General features: G+C 37.5%; 1 protein-coding gene across 4 annotated transcripts; it reads left to right on the top strand.

Annotated features, from left to right (window-relative positions):
* Window positions 1-22,309: 22,309 nt before the first annotated feature.
* Window positions 22,310-26,387, top strand: LOC127120781 (cation/H(+) antiporter 18). 4 transcript variants are annotated; one of them, XM_051051323.1, is made up of 4 exons: window positions 22,310-22,467; window positions 22,711-22,926; window positions 23,833-24,834; window positions 24,945-26,387. In XM_051051323.1, the coding sequence occupies exons 2-4, from the start codon at window positions 22,726-22,728 to the stop codon at window positions 26,145-26,147; spliced, it is 2,406 nt and encodes an 801-aa protein (XP_050907280.1). In that variant the 5' UTR covers window positions 22,310-22,467; window positions 22,711-22,725; the 3' UTR covers window positions 26,148-26,387. The 4 variants fall into 4 exon arrangements, with proteins under 4 accessions (XP_050907280.1, XP_050907281.1, XP_050907279.1 ...); XM_051051324.1 differs by having other exon boundaries at window positions 22,336-22,497; XM_051051322.1 differs by having other exon boundaries at window positions 22,349-22,570.
* The last annotated feature ends 149 nt before the right edge of the window (window positions 26,388-26,536 follow it).

Below are 26,536 nucleotides of genomic sequence, written 5' to 3'. Positions count from 1 at the left end.
TCAGACCATACCCAAATATTTGTAATCATCATATTTCCTAGACTCTAGGATATCATGGGATTAAACATTAATTACCACTGTTCCATTATGTAATCCTGGAGAGACATGTGTCTCACTCACTTGTCAACCATTAATGCTGATTTGAACCGTTTCTATTTCAAAAATTTATAAAAGGCGCACTTCTTACTCATTTCTCATTTTACGCTTGCTGAAAAACCCTTAAGCACTTAAACTTTTCATCTTCTCCCAGAAACTCAAAACAAAACCCAAATTTTCTTCAAACTCTCAACAACAATGGCTACTTCTAGCAAAGGTTCCAAAGATACCACTAAAGCTTCCAAAGTTTCTATCAAATCCACGAAGGTCCCACAAAAGATTTCAGACCTCCCCCCCCCCCCCCCCCCCTCCATTGCCACGCTCCCTGGTCCAGTAATGAGAGAGGTAACCAATAACACATTCCTGAACCCAAGACTGAAGAACAACAAAAGATTTATGAATCTCAGGTACTTATTCCCGTTACTGTTTCTGGAAAAACTAACGCTTTGCTTGGACCTTTTCATGATTTAAATACTGATCCTAGCAGACTTAGGGATTTCTTCCCCTCTTACCACAAATGTAAACCCATAGGACAGTCCAAAAAACTTAGGGATAACGCCACTGAGGAATCTCAATCATTAACAGATGAACCTATAGACCTTAGGTTCATGAATAATGGTTTTAGGGTTTTTCGTGCAACTCCTTCATTTAAAGATCCCACTGATTATATAAATTGGCTAAACAAAATAGAGAAAGCCAAAGCCCAAACCTGGAAAAATATGGGAATATATGACTTAATCATGATGTCGAAGATAAGATTAGAATATATTTCATCCTTACTAGTATCTTCCTTGTATTTATGGGATAACACCCATTACACCTTCCACCTTCCTTGTGGAATGGTTACACCAACTATTTTTGACGTAGCCGTTATCACAGGGTTAAAACCGACTGGACACACATACGACCCCAACATAGATTCTGAGGACTCCATTGCTTTTTCCACTTCTAGGGCTGCTTATTTGACCCATATAGCCTATTACCATGATAAATACATCGAAACAGTCTCTAACATGGAACATACTACCTCCTTGGCTTTATGGTTATCCCATTGCATCTTCTGCTCGAAATCGCTGCAGGTGGCCAAGAAATACCTTACTCTGGCAAACCAACTACATGTTGGTCATGACGTTTGTTTGAGCAAAGTGATTTTGGACAACCTATATGAATCCTTAAGTGATGGTGTCACCCAACTAAAAAACTTAGGAGAAAAAGGAACTCTCTTCCTCTCTGGACCTTTCTGGATATTACAGCTCTGGTTAAACACTACCTTCGAGGCAAGCCTTCCCAACAAAGGCCTCATTGATGAAGACTCTGAAGAAGTGAAGAATAGGAGGGTCGAAGGAGTTCGTTTGGCTCAATTAAAACCAAATGATGAAGGAAAATCCCTTCGAACTACATTCCTCAGTTACATCATGATGTTTGTAAGACGCCATGAGTTCACATCGAACATGGCCCCCTTTGCATCCAGGAAGTATGGTCCAGCATGGTTCAGAAGACCTTTTCTAGCTCCTGCCAAGAAACAAGAGACAAAATATCTTCTACTTTGGGAAGCCTTTCTAACCCCAAAACTCATAACCCTCAGGTTACACCCGTCGTAGATCCAGGTTACCCTAATTGCTTATCAACCCAACTTAGTGCCTCGACATTTTGGATTAGTCCAGGCTCTCCCAAAGTGTCTTTATGACAAAAAGATAAATATCCTTCTGTACAATCCAATCCACAAAGAAACCACTATTGTCAAACAGATAGCTCGATATATTGGTAGAACGCACCTTGCTCCACTTAAATTTGAGCCATGCTTTCTCTGCACTCCAGAGTTTGAGAAGTGGTGGTCGAAATACCATGCTGAAGAATTTTATGATGTTTCTTCATTTTCTCAGCATATTAATAAAGTTTTCCTCTCTGTGTAGGAAAAAGTCAAGAAAGGTACTTACACACACATCAAAGATATTCAGGCTTTCCAAAATTACTTTGAAACTGCCTATAGGCCCGATGATCTTAGTCGAACCATTCGCGAGGAAGCTGTCACACTAAAGGAAAAAATTTCAAAGAAAATGGAAAATTTAAAATCCCTTCGTACGTTCCTCTTGAGAAACGCTACGAAATGGTTTTCAAAATGCATCCTCTTAAGTTTCCTCGACTGCCAAATGCTGATTTTGGAGTGGCCATTGCCCCTTCATTCCCAAACTGGTTCATCTGTAGGGATTCTATAAAAATCCTTCGACAACAATCACAGAAAAAGGCCCAGCGGGTGGTTGCGACTAAGCATACTTTAGACAGTTTCAAAGGGCGTCTTCATATAGGAATCGAAGATGTTTGCATCGAATCATATATATATATATATATATATATATATATATATATATATATATATATATATATATATATATATATATATATATATATATATATATATATATATATATATATATATATATATATATATATATATATATATATAAAGATGTGAAGTGGAAGGCATTTCGAATCACATCTCTTATTAGGATATTCACTCTTGACTTGTAATAACTGCTTCAATTTTATTTCTTTTAGATGTCAGAGTTCCACCTAGGAAACCAGCAACCAAGAGGTTAGTCGAAGACAAAGCTGAGGGTGGCAGCAAGACCATTAAGGTACATATTTACTCTGCCCTTTGCTCTGTTATATATAATGATATCTCTAACACTTCAATTTTTTGATTCAGGGTGCTTGAAAACCTACCCCCACCCCCTTAAAAATTAAAACGAAAGCATCTGGAACTCCTGTGGTGATAGAGTCAGACGAAAAGGATCTTTCTCCCGTCTTAGATCTGTCTCACAAGAAAAGAAAAAGACTAACAAAGGACACTAAAGCCTCGAGTCAGGCTCAGGCTAAGGCTGCCAGAGTTACAAAAAGACTTGTTACTCTCACCATTCGAGAGCCTAATCCTGAAGATATGTCAGAGATAGCAACGACATTAGGCGAAAGTGACAATTTCAGTCCTGGAGTCGAAGGGAACAAAGTAAAAATAAATACATTACTTTATTGTTTGCTGTTGTTTCTTTTCTTTGACTAATTTTATCTTAATCTTTGGCTTTCAGGATGGTGCAAACGCTGCCATCCAAATAGCAGGCAAATCTTCCTCTATACCAGATGTCCTCAATAGTGTCGGTGAACCCACCTATCGGCCATCATCAGAGAAAAGCTCAATGAGCGAAATCAACCAACCCATTGTTGGAGGGCTTGAAACTTCGCCATAAAAAACCACCATTCAACACTCTCACACAAGTGGTTCTGGTCGCGAAGTTGACTTAGGTCAAGAAACCCAAGTCGAAGAGGACAGAGAGGCCAAGGTAGTGGACGAAGAAGTCCAAGATGGTAATGTTTCTGAAGGTAATTCACTTGATGTCAAAGGTGTAGATGATGACCCTCAAGGAGGAAATGACGACCAAGCTGAGGAGGTAGGAGAGGAAGAAAAAGAAGAAGTCGAAGAGCCGCCGGTATTCAAGGATGTTCCTAATGATGATGAGGAGCCTAAGGATCAAGATGACAATGGTGAGGGGGACCAAAACAAAGGACAACCCCAAGGTCAAACTCCTATAACCCCTATGACGGAAGCTATTCCTGAGGGTATCAAAGCTTAGATAAGAACAACTAGGGGTCCTCCCTTAGAGGAATTAGTAGCTCTAAAACAAAGCCAACCCCTTGAATATTTGAAGGCTATGCTAAGTCGAAGAGATAACTCATCTAAAAGAAGTCTTAGCACTTCTACAGCCTATGGGGATCAATCTTTGAGTAGACCCGTGAATGAGGCACTCTCAAAAACTAAAGAGAAAATCTTTAAGGGTGACTTATTCTTACTTTTACTGGTTGATCCTTCTACCCCCTTATCTTTGAAATCTATTCTCAGCCAAGTTAACTTGTTACATGTTTCTCCTAAAGTTGCCAATACCATCTTGGAGTTAGGCACCATGATAGAACAGGTTGTCGAAGACAATAAACTGCTTCCCCAAATTACTAGAGAAAACGAGCAAAAAATAGGTGCTAAGGATGCTACTTGGGATGCAGCTAGTGAACCGACCAACGAGGCGTCATAACTAGAGGATACAAAAAAGAAAAACTAGTCAAAGATCGAAAACCATGATCGTGACATTGCCTCTTGGGAGGCGTAAATAAGGGAACTTCAGGCCAAGATCACTGAAACAAAAATATGCAAAGATGAACTCTTAAAGTTCGATGATGCTTCCATGGCTAAGGAACTAGACTTTGGCTTGGAGTTTATCGAAAAAGCGCACAATCTAGAGGCAGAGCTCACGATTCTTCGGTCGAAATGATCTTTGTGTGAGAAAAGTCTGGAGCTTCATAAGACAAAATACCTCCACATGAAGAATCATCTCCCATTTTAATCTTGGTCTCCTTACCATCATTTATTTTAATGACTTTTGGTTTTACTTGTATTGATTATTATCCCTTTGGGCCCTTGTAACGAATTTCAGCCATATTGGCAATATTTACATCACCATGTTGGCTTTAACTTACTTTAATGCAATTACTCGTTTATTATTCTTATTTCTTGAAGCGTTGGCTTATATTTTTTCAAATATTTTCCATTTACTCTTAATATTCTTTTGTTTTCACTAAGTTCTTCGATCTCATAAGCATCGCTAGAGAAAACTTGCAAAATTTGAAAAGGGCCTTCCCACTTGGGAGACCATTTCCCTAGGGTCATATCCTTTCGATCCATTGGAAGGATAACTTTCCAAACCAAATATTCAGACGAAAATGTCTTAACTTTAACCTTCTTATTATAAGAGCTATTTATTCTCTTCTTCTGCCTTTTCAATAATTCCAAGGCATTTAGTCTCTCTTCATCTAGATCGACTAACTCATCTAGCATCATTGTTTCAATATGGTTCTGATGGAATTTCATGATCCCTCTGAATCCTTGTTGATTGTAGGTAAACTTCTACCAGTAAAACTGCATCATGACCAAAGGTCAGTCGAAATGGGGTCGAATTAGTGGCTTCTTTGGGCGAGGTCCGGCATGCCCACAAAATATGATCCGAAGTTCTGTGCCAATTTCTAGGTTTCTTCCCTACATGTTTCTTGATCAAACCAATTACCACTTTATTTTCTGCTTCGACTTGACCATTAGCTTGAGCGTAATATGGCGTAGATGTTAACAATTTGAAACCCATCTCCTTAGCAAATTCTTGCATCTTTCCACCAGTAAACACTGATCCTTGATCCGTTGTAATGGTCTCTGGGATCCCAAATCTGTAGATGATGTGTTTCTGGATAGATTCAATCACATCTTCTTGGCCTACATTTGGCAAAGGTATAACTTCGATCCATTTTGTAAAATAATCAATGCCAACCAAGATACACCTCTGATTTTTAGATGATGGTGGCCGAATTTCCCCAATCAAATCTAAAACCCTATCTCTAAAAGGCCAAGGTTTAACTATAGAGTGTAGTTCACTCGCAGGGATATGTTGTATGCCTGCATGTACCTGACACTCTTGGCATTCTTTGGCAAATTCGATGCAGTCTTTTAACATGGGGGGCCAATACATCCCTTGGCGAAATAATAATCATTTTATCTTATGGCCAACTTTGTGCGCCCCACATTCCCCACTATGAACGTCGAATGGGCTAAATATGCCTCTGACTCACCAAGACATTTAAGCAAAACTCCCTCAGGAGTCTTTTTGAATAATTCCATCCCCAAAAGAAAATAACTTAAAGCTCGATACCTGGTTTTTCGATTGGTAGACGCCATTGGATTCTGTAAATACTCCACTATTGATTTCCTCCAATCTCCATCTGTCAAGCTATCTATTGCCAATATTTCGGAGCTTTCTTCATCAGTGTATCTCAACTTTGTCTTTTCCAAGTGTGATGGGGCTAATCTAGTGGACACAACTCTTCCTCTGACTTTGATGACTTTTTAAAATTTTTCTTTTGAAATTTTATACCCGGGTGCAATTTGAGTCAAGTCATTAGCCACTTGATTTTCCAATCGAGGTATGTGTCGAATATTAGCCATCTCGAATCTTTTCAGCAATCGATTGGCTATTATGAAGTACATCATGAGATTTTCTTTAACACATATGTACTCTTTTGTGATCTGTTTTATAACTAACTATGAGTCACCCATTATTTCGACTCGAGTTGCCCCCAATTCCAACAATATCTCAAGTTCGGCTATGAGAGCTTCATATTCAGCCTCATTGTTCGAGCAAAGGCCATCCACTTTGTACTTGAGTTTTGTTGGAATTTTATTAGGAGAAATAATTAGAACTCCTATGCCTGTTCCATTTTTATGACTAGACCCGTTGAAGTACAACTTCCAGGGTTCTAATTTAAGGTAGTCCAGTGCATTCTCAGTTATGGAGCGGTTGACTATAAAGTCTGCCACCACTTGTCCCTTAACAGCTTTTAATGACATATATGTTAAGGAATATTCAGTTAAAGCTAGTGCCTATTTCCCAATTCGATTGTGCAAATTTGGCTTAGACAACATATGTTTAATAACATCGAAGTGAGACGAAACATAAACATCAACATGCTTTATATAATGCTTCGACTTCGTACAAGAAAAATACAAGCATAAACATAATTTTTCAACTATGTTATACCTAGTTTCTGCATCATTTAAGACCCTACTGAGGTAGTAAATGGCTCTTTTGACGACATTATCATCCTCCTGTGCCAACATGCTCCCCAAAGTCTTGTCAGATGCAGATATGTACAATCTCATACTCCTATTCCTACAGGGTGGTGTTAAAATTGGTGGGTGACTCAGGCATTCTTTGATTTTGTCAAAATCTTTTTACTAAGCCCACCCCCATTTTCGAATCCTTCCTTGCTAAGTCGAAGCAAAGGCGGGAAAGCTTGGGTTTTTCCGCTAAGGTTCAAAATGAATCTCCTCGGGAAATTTATCTTGCCCAGTAGTGACTGTAATTCCTTCTTCGTTGATAGCGCTTTCGCCTCCATTATGGCCTTGGTCTTATTCTGGTTTATTTCAATTCCTTTTTTGTGGACCACAAAGCCTAATAAATCCCTTCTTGCACACCAAAAAGCACATTTGAGATGGTTCAATTTCAAACCATGTTTCCTCATCCTTTCAAAAGATAGTCGAAGATGGCCTATATGTGTCTTCCCTGAAATATATTTAACAATAATATCATCGATATAAATCTGCATAAAATTTTCTATGAAATCATGAAAGATCGAATTCATTGCTCTTTGGTATGTTGCCTCAACATTCTTTAAGCCAAAAGGCATCACCACCCATTCATAGGTGCCTAAGGCTCCAGGACATCGAAATGATGTTATTGGGACATCCTCTTCAGCAATGAATATCTGATTATATCCAGAATACCCATCGAGCATGCTAAGATACTCATGGCCTGCGGCAGAATCAACCAGCATTTCCGCCACGGGCATTGAATATTCATCTTTTGGGGTTGTAGTGTTTAAATCTCTAAAACCTATACACACCCTAAAAGTACCATTTTTCTTAATGACAGGTACAATATTGGCTATCCATTATGTAGCGGGAAATTCATGATCATCAAGCTATTGACAAGCTAGAGTTCAATTAACAAGAGTCATCACCGCTCTTTTATTATTTCCAAGGGAAAAGGGAAAAAGTACGAACAAAACCCAAATACTAAGAAGTTTTCAAATAAAAACTAATAAAAGTCAGAGATCACAGGTAAGGGGGTTGGTTACACAGAGGGAAGATGTTAGCACACAAAATGTCCTAGGTACTCCTAGGGAGCCCTTTTTGTGTGCATATGTATTTTGTACAAAGTGAGGTTTACAAACAAATAGAATGGGGGGATGAGAAAAGATTTCATTAATTATATTTTTGTGTTTGACAAGACCTTTGGTCTTGTGCCTACGTACCAACATATAAATGAAGGATCAAAACCTCGTAGTTCGTGCTATAAATTTCAAAATAAGTGTGTTGGTTTTAACAAAATTTAAGTTTGAAAGGCACAAGGGCCTAAAAATGATTTGAGTGAGTTAGTTCTTTTTTGGCTTTTTGAAAGTTTAAGTCAAGTATAGTTAAGTCTATTTACAAGTTTGATTTAAGAAATAAAATTGAAAATGCAATGGCATAAGGCCAAGGTTTCTATCTTTTTGCAAAAAAGTGGTCAAAGTTTAGAACAAAAGTAGTTCACACAAAGAAGGTTTTGAAAATGGAGGGAGAGATTTTGAAATTAAAGAATAGGGAGAAGATGAAGAGACTACCCTATGCACAAAAATTTAAAAGTTTAAAGTTGAAAAGATCTGACCAAATGGGAGCAATCCAATAGACAAATATGTCAATAGAAACCCAGAATTCCCTTGGACTTTTAGAATCAAGCAAAACACAAATGCACAATTATATCAATCTTAAAGAGCAAAGGCATCAAAGAAAGATGGCCTCATCCAAGCTTATCCACTTCATGATCTTCTTCAAAATAGCCTATGTAGCAGATGAATCCCACAAGTTACAGGTTCAACATAACATCTTAACAATGATCAATGTTGCAGATGAACTAGAGGGATCTTGAATGATGCATCAGATGAATTTCACATTGCAAGTACTTGGTTCTTCAACAAATTTGCATTGGCCAAGTCCATTAGCAAAGTAATGTTGCCTAAATTCTAAGTCCAATTGGTCCACAAATCAAACCAACAGTCCACTCAAAAGTCTTTTAGGGTTTTTGTTATTATTATGTACATTAATGGTCAAAGACCACACAAACAAACAAAGCAACACAAAAACCAAGTATATCATACAGTATAAACAGTTAGAATGATATGTATAATGTCAAATGAAATAAAGTGCTAACAGTAAATTGCATTAAAGTAAAGACTTGAAGTTAAAAGTTAATAGTTAGTAAGTTAGTAGTTAGTTTTGTTTTGCTTTTTGATTTCAAGACATTCTTTGGAGAACACTCGACCCACTTGCCACAAGCATGAATCCTTGAACCAAAACATCTTCCAAAGGAAGGAAAAAATGCCAAGTTTCCACACAATACCATGGAAGAGGGGAGACTTACAATCTCACTAACTAGAATGCTTATGCCTTTTGTGTCACAAATTTAGCGCTATGTTAAGCAATCGTAATTGGACTTATATAGAAGTCACAACTATTTGAGACTGGGCAATAGACTTTTGGTGTTAATGCATGTTGGAGACATGGTATTATGAACTATGTTCATTAAACATACCACACATAAAAAAATATGCAAAAGGTGTTGCCTAATCTCATCCATACTCATGGTAATCTTTCAATCAACTAGTATTAGGACTTTGAGATGTCATTGGCCAATTGAAAATGAATGGATGAAGAAGGGGAATTAGATGAAGAGGGAAGAGGATGAATGAGATCACAAATTGGTCAAAGGAGGACTTTTACCAAATTAATATCATTCATTCATTTTGGGAGATGGAATGTACATTCCATCAATCCCCTAAATCCAATGATATTAACTTGACAAACTCAAGTCAACCTTGACCAAAGCCCAACAACAAATAAGAAACTCAATTAAGTCAATACAAATGATCAACACAATTAAAATGTCATTTATTCAATTAAAAATAATAAAATAATACATTAAATTCAAATATGTTTTGTCCAAATCCTAAAATCTCATCAAAACACCAAATAAATAGCCATGAGATTTATCATAGGTCAAACAAGGTCAAAGGACCTTGGAGAAAAAATTTCATAATTTTTGGACACTTAAAAATATTTTTAAACAATTAAAAACAAATGAAAAATTAATTAATTCATGAAAAATATTAATAATGATCCAAAAAATAGTTTTAATTCAGAATATGAAAGAGAAAAATATTTGAAATTTTTTGGTGAAAGTCCCATATTTTTTTGGATCAATATTAAATTTATTATGAATTATTGAAGAAAATGGAATTAAAATGAAATTCAGAAATTGCTAAAATACGTGGACCATCAGATCTCCCTCATTAATTGAGGTGGCAGATCTGATGATCCAGAACGCGTGTTCCACATATGTCCAAGTCAACAGCGTTATACACATGGTATTCACAAGGAACAGTTAAGATTAAAACGTGGAAGATGGATCCCATGGTTCAGACTCAAGACACATCATCACCGGAGCCAGAGCTCCGGTTTTCTTCTTCGGAGGAACAAGTTTGATGTTGAACACTTTTTCATTTGGAGCTCGGAACTTGGAGAAATTTGAGGTGGAAGTTTGTAAAAATTTGACATATCAAAATTTTTCTAAGTGTCAAGCCATATGTCTCAATATTCCATCTTGCTTAACTTTTTATGGGAGCTTCAAATGAGAAAAGTGTATTCATCAAAGTTGTAGCTCTCTCAAATACCTTAAAAATGGTAACCAATGTCATATCATTTGGATTTGAAATGATAGAGTTATGCATTTTTGAAGTTTGGAAAAATCACTTGATCAATGGTATAGGTCAAAAGTGACCTATAATGTAGCCTCATATCACATGTTCAAAGAAGTTGAATTAGCTCCCACTCCAAACATAAAAGTTGAAGTAGACACATTGAATTTGATTTTTCAACTTGGAAATCTTTCATCTCATAAAAATTGAGCAAGTTATGGCCTTGGGAACTTGACTTTCAAATTAGGGTTTAGACAAAATGACCTATAATGTTTCAACATAGAAAATGACTTTCCAAGCAAAACTAGCTATAGGTCTCAACATGAAAGTTGTTTATAATATCATTTAGAGTAAGTTTTTTCTTGGAATCATTTTCATATGGTGAAAGTTGTAGGAGATAGGGTCTAGGGAGACCCAATTTTGATCAGATGAATCCATCTGGCCAACCACCATCAACCAACTTACTTATTTCCAATTCTATTGACTTTCTTGGCTCATGGTAGATCATATATGCATAATATGATGAAATTTGAATTTCCCCTTGATAAATTTGATCAATTTGTGAGATAGCTTGTTGGAGAAGTTACTCAAGATACCCAGTCAAACTAGGGTTTCCAAGGCAAATCACCCTCAAACTCTTGAAGCAAACTTGATCATTATAACATGTAGAGAACATTGGGACTCATATATGATGTTTATAACCATTCTTGAATCAATTCTTGGTTATGCTCTTTGTTCATGAGGGTCTCCAACCCTAGATGTGATCTTGATGAATCAATGAGATCATGCCCTACCTACAAAAGAGTTAGATAGATACAAAGACATATTTTTGATATTTTGGTTAGTAAAATGATAATATAAAAGTATGATATAATTACAAAGTGCTTGGTGATCTCTCCCAAAACAAACCCAATGAAAAGGGGTAAGGAGGATGCCAAGGTATGATCCCAATGCTACTGCTTATGATGAAATTGCATGAGGGATCTTAGGGTCAAAATTGGGGTCTTACAGACGTCTCGTGTCAACCATAATCGTGGAATAACTCCATGGAGGTCAAATATGACTCTAGTCACGTTACTATCTTGTGTATGTGCTCAAGCTCGGGTATAGAGCTTCTTTCTCATGTAATCAATAACCCACCCCAATAGAGAGCATGACAAATAATATCCATATAAAGCAACTGAATATAATGATAAAGTGAGTAAAGCGCGAAGATAAACACCTGAACAAGCTAAGAAAGCAAACAAAACTAGGCTCGTCTCCTTTTAGCGACTAGGAAGTAATCCAAGTAGCAAAGTCTCCCCAGCAGAGTCACCAGCTGAAGTTGGCGGAAATATACCTGAACGTATCACACGCTCGAACATACAACAAAGTCGCCATCGAACTTTATTTATCCCCAAAGGGAAGGGAAAACATCGATAAAACCCTGGGGAAAGAGATATGATGGGTAAGGAAGTCGGTTATGGAAGGGGAAGGTATTAGCACCCCAAACATCCATGGTACTCCATGGGAACCATTTTGATTGTTCTCGCTCGAATGGGTGTGATATCTAAAGATTACTCACAAAAGAATGGGAAAAGGAAAAGAAATAGATAAAGTGCTTGGTGAGGATTATGGCCCTCATGCCTATCTATCCTCATAGTGCAATGAGGAATTCAGAGCTTCGGAGTTCAAGGAACTAGAGGCAGGAGGTGGAAAGGAATTGTGATAATGGTATGGTCTGAACCAAAGAATAATGTTTTGAACTCCAACAAGGGTGAAAAGATGAACCCAAGAGTAAGGTGGCTATCACAAGCACATGGGCGAGTAAGACCACCACTGTAGGGTAAAGCCGAAAAGAAATACTGAATTAAGTGTTTGGGCATAGTCCCAAACAACTCTTGGTTCACAAGGTGACGCAAGAAGGAGCACAAAGAGGTAATGCATTTGGCTTAAAGGTAATTGGTATATCACATGGAGTGAAGGAAGGTAGGATATGAATGTATCATGGAAATGAACAAAATGAAGTGACTAAAGTCACATAATTGAGTATTTGGTGATAAGTGACTGAATAAGTATTGTTGAAATCGAAAGGTGAAAGTGTATTGGAATCCATAAGAGAAATGAAATTCATACCATAGAGGGAAATAACTTTAACCGATACGTGGACTAGCAGGCCACCACTATAGGGTGTTTAGCCAAAAAAAGGAAGGAATTAAATGTTTGAGGTTGTAGCCCAAACAACTCTAGGTAGAAAGCGCACTACATTAGGTGTCCTAAAAAGATGTATATGGATATCCAAAGAAAGTGTATTTAGATGTCAAAGGAATAATATGTCACTGGGTGGATGATTTATGATCGAAGGTAGATAATGAATAGTGGAAGATATGAGCGGTGCCCTATGGAGGAAGAAGGAATAATTAGAAGTATGCTCGCCAAGGATTCGCATCCTCGTGCCTACGTATTCTCATTGTGCAATGAGAAAGTCAGAGCAATCATAGTTCGGAACCACGAGAAATAGAGAGAGAGACATACATCGATGAAGAGTGTGACTTGTACCAACAGAATGGTAACAAAAAGGTATTTGTCTAAGCGACAGGGGACTCACAAGACAAACTCAATTTCAGAGATTAACTACCATGAAACAAGGAGAGAGATATTTTTCTAAGCAACATGGGCTCACAAGACAAACATCAATTCGAGGAATGATTGCAATACCGGATGGTACAAGGAATAATATATCACTTGTTGGGGAAACCAATAGTTCGAAATCAAATAAGGACAATATCTTGGATCCAAGAAGAAGATAGACTCTGAATCGGAGAGCAAGGTAGGAATTTACCAATACGTGGACTAGCAGGCCGCCACTATAAGGTAAAGCCAAAAAGAAAGATTGAATTAAGTGTTTGAGGTTGTAGCCCAAACAACTCTCAATTGATAAGGTGGACTGTCGCGAAGACAACCCAAAAGGATAGACAAGGAGTCCAAGGAGAAATATGTCTGATCTTAAAAAGATGGTATATACTGAATGGATGAAGAATGATTGATTGATGAATAGATGAGGTTGATTGATAAATAAGATAGGAATCGATAAGATAGCTCGCGAAGAATCTGAATTCTCCTGCATACGTACCCTTATAGTGCAATAAGGAAATCAGAGCTTTCGTAGTTCAGCCTACTAGGGCTGAAAAGAAGAGGATTTGATAGGATTGCCCAGAGGCAAGATAGATTGCTTAACAAGCAAGGAGGTGGTACTAACCAAAGGTGGTGATCACCCATAAGGACAAACGAGATATAGCCAGAGTTCGAACTCCATGAGGCAAGAATGCCAAGATCTGTATCTTATGGGCAAAGGATAAAGCCAGAGTCTGAACTCCATGGGTTGAAGGGATTTGCCATGATCTGCACCTTGAGGCAAAGGATCAAGCCGAAATTTGTATTCCATGGGCTAGAAGGTTGCCAAGGTCTGCACCTTGAGGTAAAGAAACAAAGTAAGCCATAGTATGAACTGATAGGTAATGCCTGAAGCTATTGATTGAGAAATGGGTATGTGACCCTTGCATACAATCCTAAGAGATGCATGAACTAAATGGGGATTGAATGATTGATCTTTCAAGTAGAATGGAGAGAGAAGAATTGAAATACTTGGCAGCCGATTGTTAAGAATCACATGAGAGTCTAGGAATAAGGGCGAACGCTTTGAATATTTGGGGCATACGCCCCATACACAAAGTCGCTCTAGACGAGGATAGCAGAGACTCTGTCTCATCATTCCTCACTACTTAAGGCTCGTTTCATACAATTTGAATCGTGTTAACCAAGTGTTGGCCTTTGATTTGTCTTGTATAATCCGTTGCTTGGTGTGACTGAGGATGCCTTGATTTGAAGATCTTGATTTGAGGCTTGGAGCTCCGCAACTTAGAATGAAAGTCTTATTAAGTGACCAAGGGTCTTTTGGTCACTCAATTTAGACTGTGGGATTATACAAGTTCAAAGGACTTAATTGATCAAAATTGCTTTTGATCAATTTAATCATGGGTTTGAAGTGATTTGGAATTTTGGTCAAAACCTAATCTAATGGTTAGAATAAATCAAACTAGCATAAGGGAGCATGTTATGGTGGATTACAGTTGATTAAAAACCTATGATAAAATCCTAGGGGAGCATGTACATGTTAATAAAAGTTTTGATCAAAAAGTCTATGTTAATTCTATTTATAAGGGAACATGTTAATATTGAGACTTGGGATTAAGATTCTAGGTTAAATTCTAATCCTAAAGGAGCATGTGATTATATGAGTGAAATGTCCAAAATTACCCCTAAAGGGTAAAATGGTCTCCCAGAAGTATCAAATCATGAACACAAGCTTAATCAAAATCTAATTAGAAAACTATACAAAACTCCAATTAATTATGATTAAAGTCCAAAGCCTAATTAGACCTAATTAAAATGTCAACAAGACAATTAGTAAAATTACCTACACAAAGCAAAACTAGAATTGAAGGTAATTTACATGTTGGGCCAAGGGGAGTGCAAGCCTTGAACAAAGAGTGCAGAATTCAACAATGGAGGCTTTGGGCCTACCAGGATAAGCCCAAATGTAGTTGGATTCAACAATAATGCTTCCAAGCAAAACAGGGGTGCAGAAAGCAGAGTATTAGGCTTAATGGCTAAGCCCAACAGAAATTGCAAAGAGACATGTGGAAAAATCAGTACTCCCTCTCTCATCTCTACACATCGTCTTCCAATTCATGTCAAAACAGAACCACCACCGGAGCTCCGACACCACCGCAGCGGAGGGGGCCAGAAATAAGAAAAAGCATCATTTTCTTACTCCTCTCAACCTCCTCTATCCTAATCACTCATCCGATCTAGCTACAAATTAACTAATTCTGGAAATTGAGCCAATAAGGTCAAGAATCCTAAGTATGAAAATTCAGCCTTGGGGTTTTGATTCTCCCCTACACCAGCTACAATATGGTATGAAAATTCAGCAAACAAGCACAAATGAAAGATGAACATTCACCAACCTACAAGACAAAGGATTGTCTTGGATTTTGTTGCAATTTGGAAGAGATGAATATGAAGAAGAGAAACCCATAGATATGCTACTTTAATCTTCCCCTTCTACTACGAACTCCTCCTCTTCAAGAATCAACTCTGAAAATTCTAAACTGAATTGTTATTGACGTTGATCATATGAATGTAGGGATGATTATTGAATGCGAGAGGTTTAGCTCAATTGATAACAAACTTCAATGCGAAGCTTGCTCCAATGGTGGTTTGAGCTTTGGTGTAGGGTGAAGAAATGGAGAAGATGAATGCAGAAAGTTGAAGATGATGTTTGCAGAAAAAATGGTGAAGTAGTGAAAGTTGAAGTGAATAGGGAGACTTCAAATGATGGTGAAGATGAGAATTTATAGGGATTAGGCTTGGGATTCCTAAGGCTTGGAGTTAGGCTTGGAGTTAGTTAAAAGAGGTTTGGAGTTAGTTGGGATGAACTCAATGAGTTTAGATAGTTAACTCACTAAGTTGGAAGTTAGTTAATTAGTTAATTTAGTGGAAACGTGTTCAAGTGATTGTTTGTGACTGGTTATTGTAGGTGACAATTTGAATGAGATTAGCTTATCATGACTTGCAATTGTAGGTTAACAGTGGTTATGTTGTGTTATGTGATTTTGGATTTAGTTATGATTGTACAAGTTGAAGTGTTTGTAGATTTTACTGCACTTGTTTTGCTGCAGGTTTGATGTGTTCACAATGCATATGGTTTAAGGGTGATGAAGTACCACACGCTGAAGTGTCGTCAGATGCTCACGATTTTTCCGGTGTTCATGCAGGTGTTTACTTGCCTTGGATTGTAAGCCTTAATGATGGAGGATCACGTTTCATCCCAAAAGTCCCCTTCTCATAACAGTGGTGCAAAATCCTGCAGAACAAGCCATGAGTCGACTCAAGCAGGGAGTGAGTCGACTCAAATAGTGATTTCCAGGGTTGAGTCGACCTGGGAGTCGACCTGCGACGAAATGATTGAAAGAAGAAATGGATATGAGTCGATGCAAGTGATGGGTTAGTCGACTCAATCATGAATTTCCAACATTGAGTCGACCGGTAGGTCGACCTGTTCCGACCCGAGGGAACCATGTTAAAAGGAAAGAGGAGCATGAGTCGACACAAAGGGTGAGTGAGTCGACTCACTAATGCTGCCCAGAATTGAGTCGACTGGTGGGTCAACCTGTTCGGACCCGGGGGTTTTGCGTCGAGTCATGAGTCGACTCATAGAGCTAAAAACCTCCAAAAATGAGTTTTTTTGCAATGTTACACCTTTTTTGCACCTTGTTTGTATGTAGTGAATATTTTCGGGATAAAAATGAAAGAAATTGGCCAATTGAATGAAAACGACTTGACTCAATACATGAACACGACCAAAAGACTTGAGCACCAAACACAGGAGGTTAAGTGCGACACACTGGGATCACACGAGATTAGGGTTTTGGAGGCCTCGGTGTTTCGGGGCAAGTCCAAACCAAGCATTTCTAGTTGTTGCACAAACAAACCAAAGCCCTGCAATTCAAGCATTTGAAATCCATGGTACTGGATGGTGCTTATGCATGAGTTAATAATGTATGCAATTGAAACCCTAGTCACACGGTTAGATGGAAATATGAAGAAGAGGGGAGGGAGAATTTTGGGGTACTACACTAGTATATGGAATTCTATTGATATATGCTATGTTGACTTCAGTACTAGGACTTTGAGTCGAACTCGGCTTGAACTAAGGATTAGTTGGTGTTATAATAGGCTTTGAATTTGACATACCAAACTTGTCGAGAATTTTCTTCAGGTATGTCTCTTGAGATAAGAATAATCTCAACTGCTTTTTATCTCTCTGGATGTTAATTCTAAGAATACTATAGGCAACTCTTAGATCCTTCACGTCAAACTCTTTATCAAGTTTAGCCTCCACATTCGTAACATCTTTGACACTGTTGCTTGCTATGAGGATGTCATCCACATAAAGCAATAAAATAACAAGTGAATTTCCAGGACGAAATATGAAGTAAATGTAATGGTCAAGCTGGCTCCTAGTGAAACCTATATGTGCCATGAATTTGTCGAATATCCTATTCCATTGTCGAGGAGATTATTTCAGGCCATATAGTGACCTACTCAACTTGCACACATAATATTCCTTTCCTTTTTCTGCGTACCCTTAAAGTTGCCTCATTAGGATTGTTTCATCTAGATTACCATACAAGAAGGCAATCTTCACATCCATCAGTTCAAGTTCTAGGTCGAACTTCGCCACCATAGAAAGTAACATTCAAATGGATATATGTTTTACAATATGTGAGAACACATCATTGAAGTTTATACCTTCTTTCTGAGTGAACCCCTAGCAACCAACCTTACCTTGAATCGATTCGACATCACTCATTTGTTTCCTTCCTTAACCTTGAAAATCCACTTACAACTGACTAACCTAGCCCATGCAAATTTCTTGATCATCTTCCAAGTGTTGTTATCATGAAGATATTTCATCTCATCATCCATGGCTTTGATCCATTTAGTCTTAGTTCGACTCCTCATAACTTCCTTGTAATCTCTAGGTTCTTCATCAAGGACCTCCCTTGCAAAGATTAAGGCAAATGTTATGAGATCTGCATAACCAAGTCTCTGAGGTGGCTTGATGAATCTTCTCGATCTGTCTCTTTCTAGCATGTAGTCATTGTTAGTCACCTCATCTTCATCAACAACTTGTTCTTCTTCTTCAACTTCATATGAGCTATACAATTCAACATCATTATGTTCCACCTCAACAATAATCTCTTCACGTTCCATCTCCTCTCCATTGATCTTGGTATTTCGACCAACATCATCAACTTTCTTGAAATCCATCTCAACTTTATTGAAGACTACATCTTTACTTGTGATACACCTTCTATGATATGGCTCTAGGCACCACAACTTATAAGCTTTGACTCCTTCAGGGTATCCAAGAAACATACATCTCAAAGCTCTAGGTTCGACATTGTCTTGCCTAATGTGAGCATAGGATAAACAACCAAATACTCTAAGTTTGTAGAGATTAGATGGATGTTTCGACCAGACTTCTTCAGGTGATTTCATCCCCAAGGAAGTCGAGGGACATCTATTTATCAGGTATGTTGCAATCACGGTAGCTTCTGCCCAAAACACCTTCTTTAATCCCACACTAACCAACATGCACCTCACTCTTTCCAGAATGGTTTGATTAAACATTCCAGCCAAGTCGTTTTGTTAGGGAGTTCCCGTCGTAGTTCTGTGTCTTACAATACCAAACATAATATAATAGTTGTTGAAAGCCTTATTGCAAAATTCAAGACCATTTTCAGTCATCAACCTCGTTACCTTCCCGCTAGTTTGATTTTTGACCAGGTCTTTCAACTTTTGAAATTTTCAAAAGTTTCATCTTAGCTTTCTAAATGAATACCCATAACTTTCTAGAATAATCATCAATTATGGATATGAAATACTTTGCACTCGAGTGTGAAGGATTCCTTGTAGGCCTTTAAATATCAACATGAATGTAGTCAAAGGATTCATGTGTTCTTTGTTTACCTTTGTTAAACTTCATTCTACATGATTTACTAAATACACAAAGTTCACAAAACTTCAGTTTTTCGACCTTGTCTCCACATAACAGATTTTATTTTGACAATTCGGCCAGGCCTATTTCACTAACATGGCCAAGTCTCTTGTGCCATAGCTCAGTCTTCGACACAGGTTTTGTGGATGCCACATCTACTGAGCCACTTATAACCTTAGACTCAAGGGTATATAAGCCTTGTTTCTTCACGCCTCTCAAGACTTCCTTCAACCCCTTTATCACCCTTAGGATACTTTGCTCTCCTTTAAAAATATATCCTTTCTTATTGAATTCCCCAAGAGAAATCAAATTTCTCTTAAGATCAGCTACATACTTGACATCGGTCAATAGCCTTATTGACTCATCATGGAGTTTGAATCTTACAAATCCAATACCTGCAATTTTGTAAGCTTTGTTGTTTCCCAGCAACACTGATCAACCATCTTGATCACATAATTCATCAAACACATCTTTGTTTGAAGTCATGTTCCAAGTGCAACTTGAATCCATAATCCACTTTGTTGGTTCTAAGTGTTGGCAACAATTTTGGTAAAACAAAGAGTGTTCACAAGATGTTGCATGTGATGTCTTAACATAAGATATCTTGTACCTGCTGGAGTTTAAAAACATAATTATGCAGGATTGTTTTAGGATGTCATACACGATGTCATGACATCTGATATTATGTACCTGCTGGATATTTAAAATAGAATTATGCAGGATTGTTCCAGGATGTCAGACCCGATGTCATGACATATGTACACAGAACATTCAGTGTGAATGTTATGTGTTATGTGATTGCACTTTTAATGGAAATCTATGTATGATTGAAGATCTGATTTAAAAACGCATTTAATCATTAATTACAACCTGATTTACTTATTTTCCAAAGAGATCTAATCAGCTGTCATGAGAATATTTGAATGGAAAATAGTTTTAGGGTTTCAAGATGTCCAAGCCCAGCTGAAAGCTTCTATAAATAGAACATGGAAAACCTGATTTGATACACAAACAATACAAAGCGAAATATTGAGAGAAAATAAGGGTTTGTGTCTTGTATGGTCGTGTGACTTGTAAGCCATTCAATTCATCCGTAGATGATTGAATTGGTCTGATTTGTGAGTTGTAATTTGTCACTCTAAGCTTTTAAGCACGAGTGTGTGTCTACTTGATTGAAGTTGTTAAGTAAAATCAAGTGTGTGTCTACTTGATTGAACCTGCTAAGTAAGATCAAGTGTGTGTCTTTGAAGAGTGTCTTCTTTTCATAAGTAATTGTTGTTTAAAATCACAGGTGTGATTGAGGGGGAGTGAGTGGGTTCTCATATCTAAGAGTTCTTAGGTAGAAATCATACGGGTAGAGAATAGGTGAAAAAGACTGTAACTTGTGGAGTGTACTGAGAGTCTTTAAACTGATTCTATTTAGTGGATTTCCTTCCTGGCTTGGTAGCCCCCAGACGTAGGTGAGTTGCACCGAACTGTGTTAACAATTGCTTGGGTCTCTTGCATTACTATTCTTTATCTTTATCCTGTTTGCATTATTCAGATATTAGTGTCGTGACATTACCTTCGACATCTCATATCTGATACCAGAATTTCACACTCCTTGCTAGAGTCGTTGCTTGAAACCACCAGGACATCAGATAATTCATAACTATTTTTGACAATGGCTGCATTACCATTACCCTTTCTACCATGATTATTCAGTCGATCAGGGCACATCTTTCTTGTATGACCATCATTCTTACAATAATAACACTTAATAACAGGAGCATTACCATCATAAGAATTCTGTAGAACTTTATCCTTATTCTTCTCAAACCTACCATATTTCTTCAAGAATTTCCCCTTAACAGACAAGCCTTCACCAATTGTCGATGACTTATGCTCCTTTCATTCGTTCAAATCCTTATAGTACAAGGCTAATTGAACATCTTCGAAGATCAAGAAAACTATTACATACAAGAGAGTTTCTTTGAAATGAGCATGAGACTTAGGTAAAGCACACAACAATAACAACACTTGATCTTCATCATCAATCTTGACCCTGATATTCTCAAGATCAAGAATCAACTTGTTAAACGTACCCAACTGCTCAACCAAGACTTTGTCTTCACTAATCTTGAATGAATACAAAACTTGCTTCATGTAGAGACGATTTATCAACGATTTCGTCATTTACATAACTTCGAGTTTCGTCCACACACCAGCTGCAGTTTTCTCTTTCGAAACCTGTCGGAGAACCTTATCACCAAGGCTCAATACAATGGCGATGTGGGCTTTCTCGATCATCGTCACCTTCTCCTTTTCCGATAGGGCAACATCCATCTTCTCCGATCCTTTCAACGCTTCTAACAAACCATGCTGAACCAGTAGGGCTTGCATCTTCAAGCGCCACAAACCAAAATCATTCACACTAGTGAATCTCTCAATCTTATACTTTGTTGACGACATCTTCTCCTCCATGCTCACCGCACCAATTTGTTGTAAATTGATGTCGTCAAGAACAAATCAAAAATATAAGAAAGATTGAGTTTCTTGAACAAACACAAAACCCTATTAGATTTTACGAAAGAGAGAGAAGATAAGAAGGAGAAAAATAAAGATTGGTTATAATTGTTTTACTATTCACTTACTCAATAGAGTTCAAAGATTACAAGTGAATAACAACAACCAAAATTTCTATCAACAACATGAGAGAGTTAATCTATTTATAGACTACCAGACTAACTTAAACAATTGAACTTAAACAAAAGACTCAATTCAACATATTAACAAGTCTATCAATTTCGACTACTACATATTTAAACATATTTTGACTACAGTATGCAGAATCAACATTTTAATAGACTTTGACTACATGTTAAACCTTTATCAAACTAAAAAAACTACCCTTATCGTGACCAAAATTCAATCTAAATTCTCCCATATTTCGTATAAATTTATTGCTAAAACCATTTTATTTAATATATGTATGGAGTTTGTAGGTGATTTTATATAATAAAAGACAAATGAAGTTACTACTTGCGTCACTCTAAACTCCAAAGTCAATATACTATACTCCCTATGTGAAACTATGCATTGACTTTTTAAAAATTCATTAATTCTTTTAATATAAATACAGTATATATTTCCGTTTTCTTAACTTTTACTCTAAGGATACAATTTGAAAAACACGGCCTCCAAGAGTGAGTTATGCCACCTCATCATCTCCAGTGTTATAAGATAGTACAGTACTATCTAGGATACCTAACTCTCCCACTTGAGTTTATTGTGTAGGGTCTTTGTTTTCAATAAAAATAAGTTTTGTCCTTACTAAGGCTTTCTTTCCGGCGTGTGGCCCTCAAACCGACTTAAACAAGTATAACTACCTATCCCTCCCTTCTGTGGTACGAAACATTTCTCTCCTTCCTGCACTGGTATAAATTGAATACAATTCCTCTTCTTTCACCATATACATACTCATTAACAGTAACAGACTAACAAAAATCAGTTAAGTTAGTTTTACTCTATTCCAGATCACTCTTACCTCACCATAATTTGATTTTTTCTCTCGAACTTTTGCAGGTTGAGATTGAGTATTTTATTTTCAGGTCTTGATTTTATCGTTTCTGATGTTGCTATTTCTGCAGAAAAAGTTAGGTGAAATGGTTTCCAATACTACATCTGGAAATGTTTGCTCGGCGCCGATGAAATCTACATCTAACGGTGTATTTCAGGGAGATAATCCTCTTGATTATGCACTTCCGTTGGCTATTTTACAGATATGCATTGTTCTTCTCGTTACAAGGGGACTGGCTTATCTTCTTAAGCCTTTAAGGCAACCGCGAGTTATTGCAGAGATTATTGTAAGTTCTTTTCTTCTTTTTCTTTACATATTTCCACAAATTAATGAAAGTATTGATTATTCGATATTATTAGTAAGAGGTTTTATTGGTACCCCTAATATTAATTTAATATTTTCCATTAGGTTACTAGGCAAGGCAATTGGCATAGAATGCTACAATAAGAGTCTTTAGTTTTCAATTTTTATATAAATTCACAGTTTGCAGTGTTGTTCACTGTGTTTCACTGTCCAAACTCAAAACAAGTCAACTATGAAACATGTCATCAACATGTTAACACTAGTAATAACTTCAAAAAATTAATAAATGTCAGACGCAAGTCACGGCTTTGTTCTGTGCTGTAGTGTCAAGGTTTTAAATATCGGTCACGTAAAGGCTTTCGCGATTTTGGTCGATATAGGTGTTGAACCACTGATTGCAGTCGTTGCGGTGTGAATTAATCATAATTTTCTTTTTATCACAAAAACCCTAAATAACGGTATCGGCATCTTCAGATACCGTTTTGTCGCGGCTGTTTTTGTGGTAATTGACCGTTTTTTAAAACCTTGGTCTGTGCTAGGAACAAGTCAATTATTTAGTCAATTTTTAATGTACAATGGAATATGACAATTCAATGCTCTTAAGTCAGCAATAGATGTTACTTGTTAGAGAAATATACATTAAAAAATTATGCACATGTGCAAGAGAAATTAGAATTGTAGTGTTTGCAAAACCATTTTCTATGCCACAGAATTTAAATACATTTTGCACTTCATTAAATTCACATTTGATTTTACAATCTGCCTTCTAAAAAAGCAGTTTTTTTTTGGCTTTGCAGCTTCTATTAGATTCAATCTTGAATAGGAAAAGGAAGTGTTAGTAGTTATTAAAGCATATATTATGTGTGTTAACATTCCTTATTGATGACAGGGAGGGATACTACTTGGGCCATCAGCACTTGGACGGAATAAAAGCTATCTGCATGCGGTTTTCCCACCAAAGAGTCTTCCAGTATTAGATACTCTAGCAAACCTTGGCCTTATATTTTTTCTATTTTTAGCAGGCATAGAGTTAGATCCTAAATCTCTCCGGAAAACTGGAGGTCGAGTCCTTGCAATTGCTGTGGCCGGAATAAGCTTACCCTTTGCACTAGGAGTTGGTTCATCATTTGTTCTGCGAGCAACAGTTGCCAAAGGTGTAAATACTTCCGCATTTCTCGTATTTATGGGTGTTGCTCTCTCTATAACTGCATTTCCTGTACTAGCTCGTATTTTGGCCGAGTTAAAACTTCTAACCACTAGTGTCGGCAGAATGGCTATGTCGGCTGCAGCAATTAATGACGTAGCAGCCTGGATTCTTCTTGCTCTGGCTGTTGCCTTATCAGGCAGTAGCCAATCTCCATTTGTACCGTTGTGGGTGTTCTTATGTGGGTTTGGTTTTGTTGTCTGTTCCGTCCTCATTGTCCTTCCAATTTTCAAATGGATGGCCCAACAATGCCATGAAGGTGAGCCGGTTGATGAGTTATACATATGTGCTACATTAGCCGCTGTTCTGGCTGCTGGGTTTGTCACAGATGCTATTGGAATTCATGCCATGTTTGGCGCATTTGTTTTTGGAATTTTGGTTCCAAAAGATGGACCATTTGCCGGTGCTCTTGTGGAGAAAATAGAGGATCTTGTGTCTGGTCTATTACTCCCACTCTATTTTGTGTCAAGTGGATTGAAGACTAACATAGCCACCATTCAGGGGCTGCAATCATGGGGTCTTCTAGTTTTCGTTACATTTACGGCTTGTTTTGGGAAGATTGTTGGGACTATTATTGCTTCTCTTTTATGTAAAGTACCTTTTAACGAGGCTTTAGTTCTTGGATTCTTGATGAACAGTAAAGGCTTGGTTGAATTAATCGTCCTCAACATTGGTAAAGATAGAAAGGTATTTCAATTTTATTTTCTTGCATTCACTATTCCTATAATAAGTTTAATATGGTGCATACTCACGTCCAACCAATAATCGCGATGGATATTTGATGTATGAATTTGCAGGTTTTGAATGATCAGACCTTTGCGATTATGGTTCTCATGGCTCTCATCACTACCTTCATGACCACTCCTCTTGTGATGGCTGCGTATAAGAGGAAGGAAAGAAAGTCTGATTACAAATACAGAACAATTGAAAGGAAAAATGCAGAAAGCCAACTGAGGATTCTTGCCTGTTTCCATGGCTCAAGAAATATTCCGTCCGTGATAAACTTGATCGAGACTTCAAGAGGAATCAAGAAGCATGACGCACTTTGTGTGTATGCAATGCACCTTAAAGAATTTTCCGAGAGGTCCTCATCGATACTAATGGTACAAAAGGCAAGAGAAAATGGGTTGCCGTTTTGGAATGATGGTCAACATGGAGATTCTGTCCATGTAACTGTGGCGTTCGAGGCTTACCATAAACTAAGCCAAGTGCGTGTCCGGCCAATGGTAGCAATTTCATCGATGGCAAACATTCATGAAGACATTTGTGCTACTGCTGATAGAAAGAGAGCAGCGGTCATCATTCTCCCATTTCACAAGCAACTAAGCTTAGACGGTTCCCTTGACATCATAAGAAATGATTTTCGATATGTTAACAAAAGGGTAATCGAGCATGCACCGTGCTCAGTTGGAATCTTTGTTGATCGCGGGCTTGGTGGTTCATGTCATGTTTCTGCGAGTAGCGTTTCATATTGCATTACTGTGCTTTTCTTTGGCGGTGGTGATGACCGCGAAGCTCTTGCTTATGGAGTCCGTATGGCTGAGCATCCTGGCATAAGATTAGTGGTTATTCGCTTCTTAGTGGAACCTAATATTGTGGGAGAGATTACGAGAGTTGATGTTGGAGAATCTTCGAGCACTAATTCAAACTCAGCTGACCAGGAGTTCCTTGAGGAATTTAAGCTGAAAACAACCAGTGATGACTCCGTTACCTATGAAGAAAAAACAGTAAAAGATGCTGCAGAAACAGTTGCTACTATCCGTGAGGTTAATTGCTGCAACCTATTTCTTGTTGGTATAAAGCCAGCCGGTGAATTGGCCTGTGCTCTGGAAAGAAGTGAGTGCCTGGAACTAGGACCTGTTGGGGGCTTGTTGGCATCACAAGATTTCCCCACAACAGCATCAGTTTTGGTGATGCAACAGTATCACAATGGGGTGCCAACAAATTTTGGCCCAGAAATGGAAGAACATTCACCTGATGGAGGCACAGAATCTGCTTAGCTGTTTGCATGGGGTGGATGGTGCTATAGCAGGGATTAGGAATAAGTACTCTAGACCTGATTCTACATGAATAAAAAAGTTTATTTGACTATTTTAGGTGTCCATCATGTTATTCTAATGAATTGCATATAAATAATCTATGTTTTTGCTGCTGTTATGATTATTTTTTTAATTTTTATCATTTATCAAATGTCTTGAAATTTTGTATTTTCAATTTAAATGCTAAGTTTTGTTGGTTTATGTTGGTGATACATTTAGAGGTATCTTTGTGATTGTGATATGCCTTTAAACAAGTTTCTAGTTCAGAAAAACAATATTTGGGATTTGAGAATTGTAGTTCGGGTTTATACGGGACTTAATATGATATATTGGTCAAACTTGAAGTTGTT

This window comes from Lathyrus oleraceus, chromosome 2 (assembly GCF_024323335.1).
Source record: "Lathyrus oleraceus cultivar Zhongwan6 chromosome 2, CAAS_Psat_ZW6_1.0, whole genome shotgun sequence".
NCBI lineage: Eukaryota > Viridiplantae > Streptophyta > Magnoliopsida > Fabales > Fabaceae > Lathyrus > Lathyrus oleraceus.
Note: the sequence above shows the minus strand (reverse complement) of the source record. Positions and strands in the feature narration are given on the sequence as shown.

Bases quoted from the DNA above. Each gene is read 5' to 3' on its own strand.
- LOC127120781 (XM_051051321.1), top strand. From the start codon at position 22,693: ATGTTGCTATTTCTGCAGAAAAAGTTAGGTGAAATGGTTTCCAATACT. The intron at 22,927-23,832 runs GTAAGTTCTTTT...TATTGATGACAG, and splicing joins GAGTTATTGCAGAGATTATT to GGAGGGATACTACTTGGGCC. The intron at 24,835-24,944 runs GTATTTCAATTT...ATGAATTTGCAG, and splicing joins ACATTGGTAAAGATAGAAAG to GTTTTGAATGATCAGACCTT.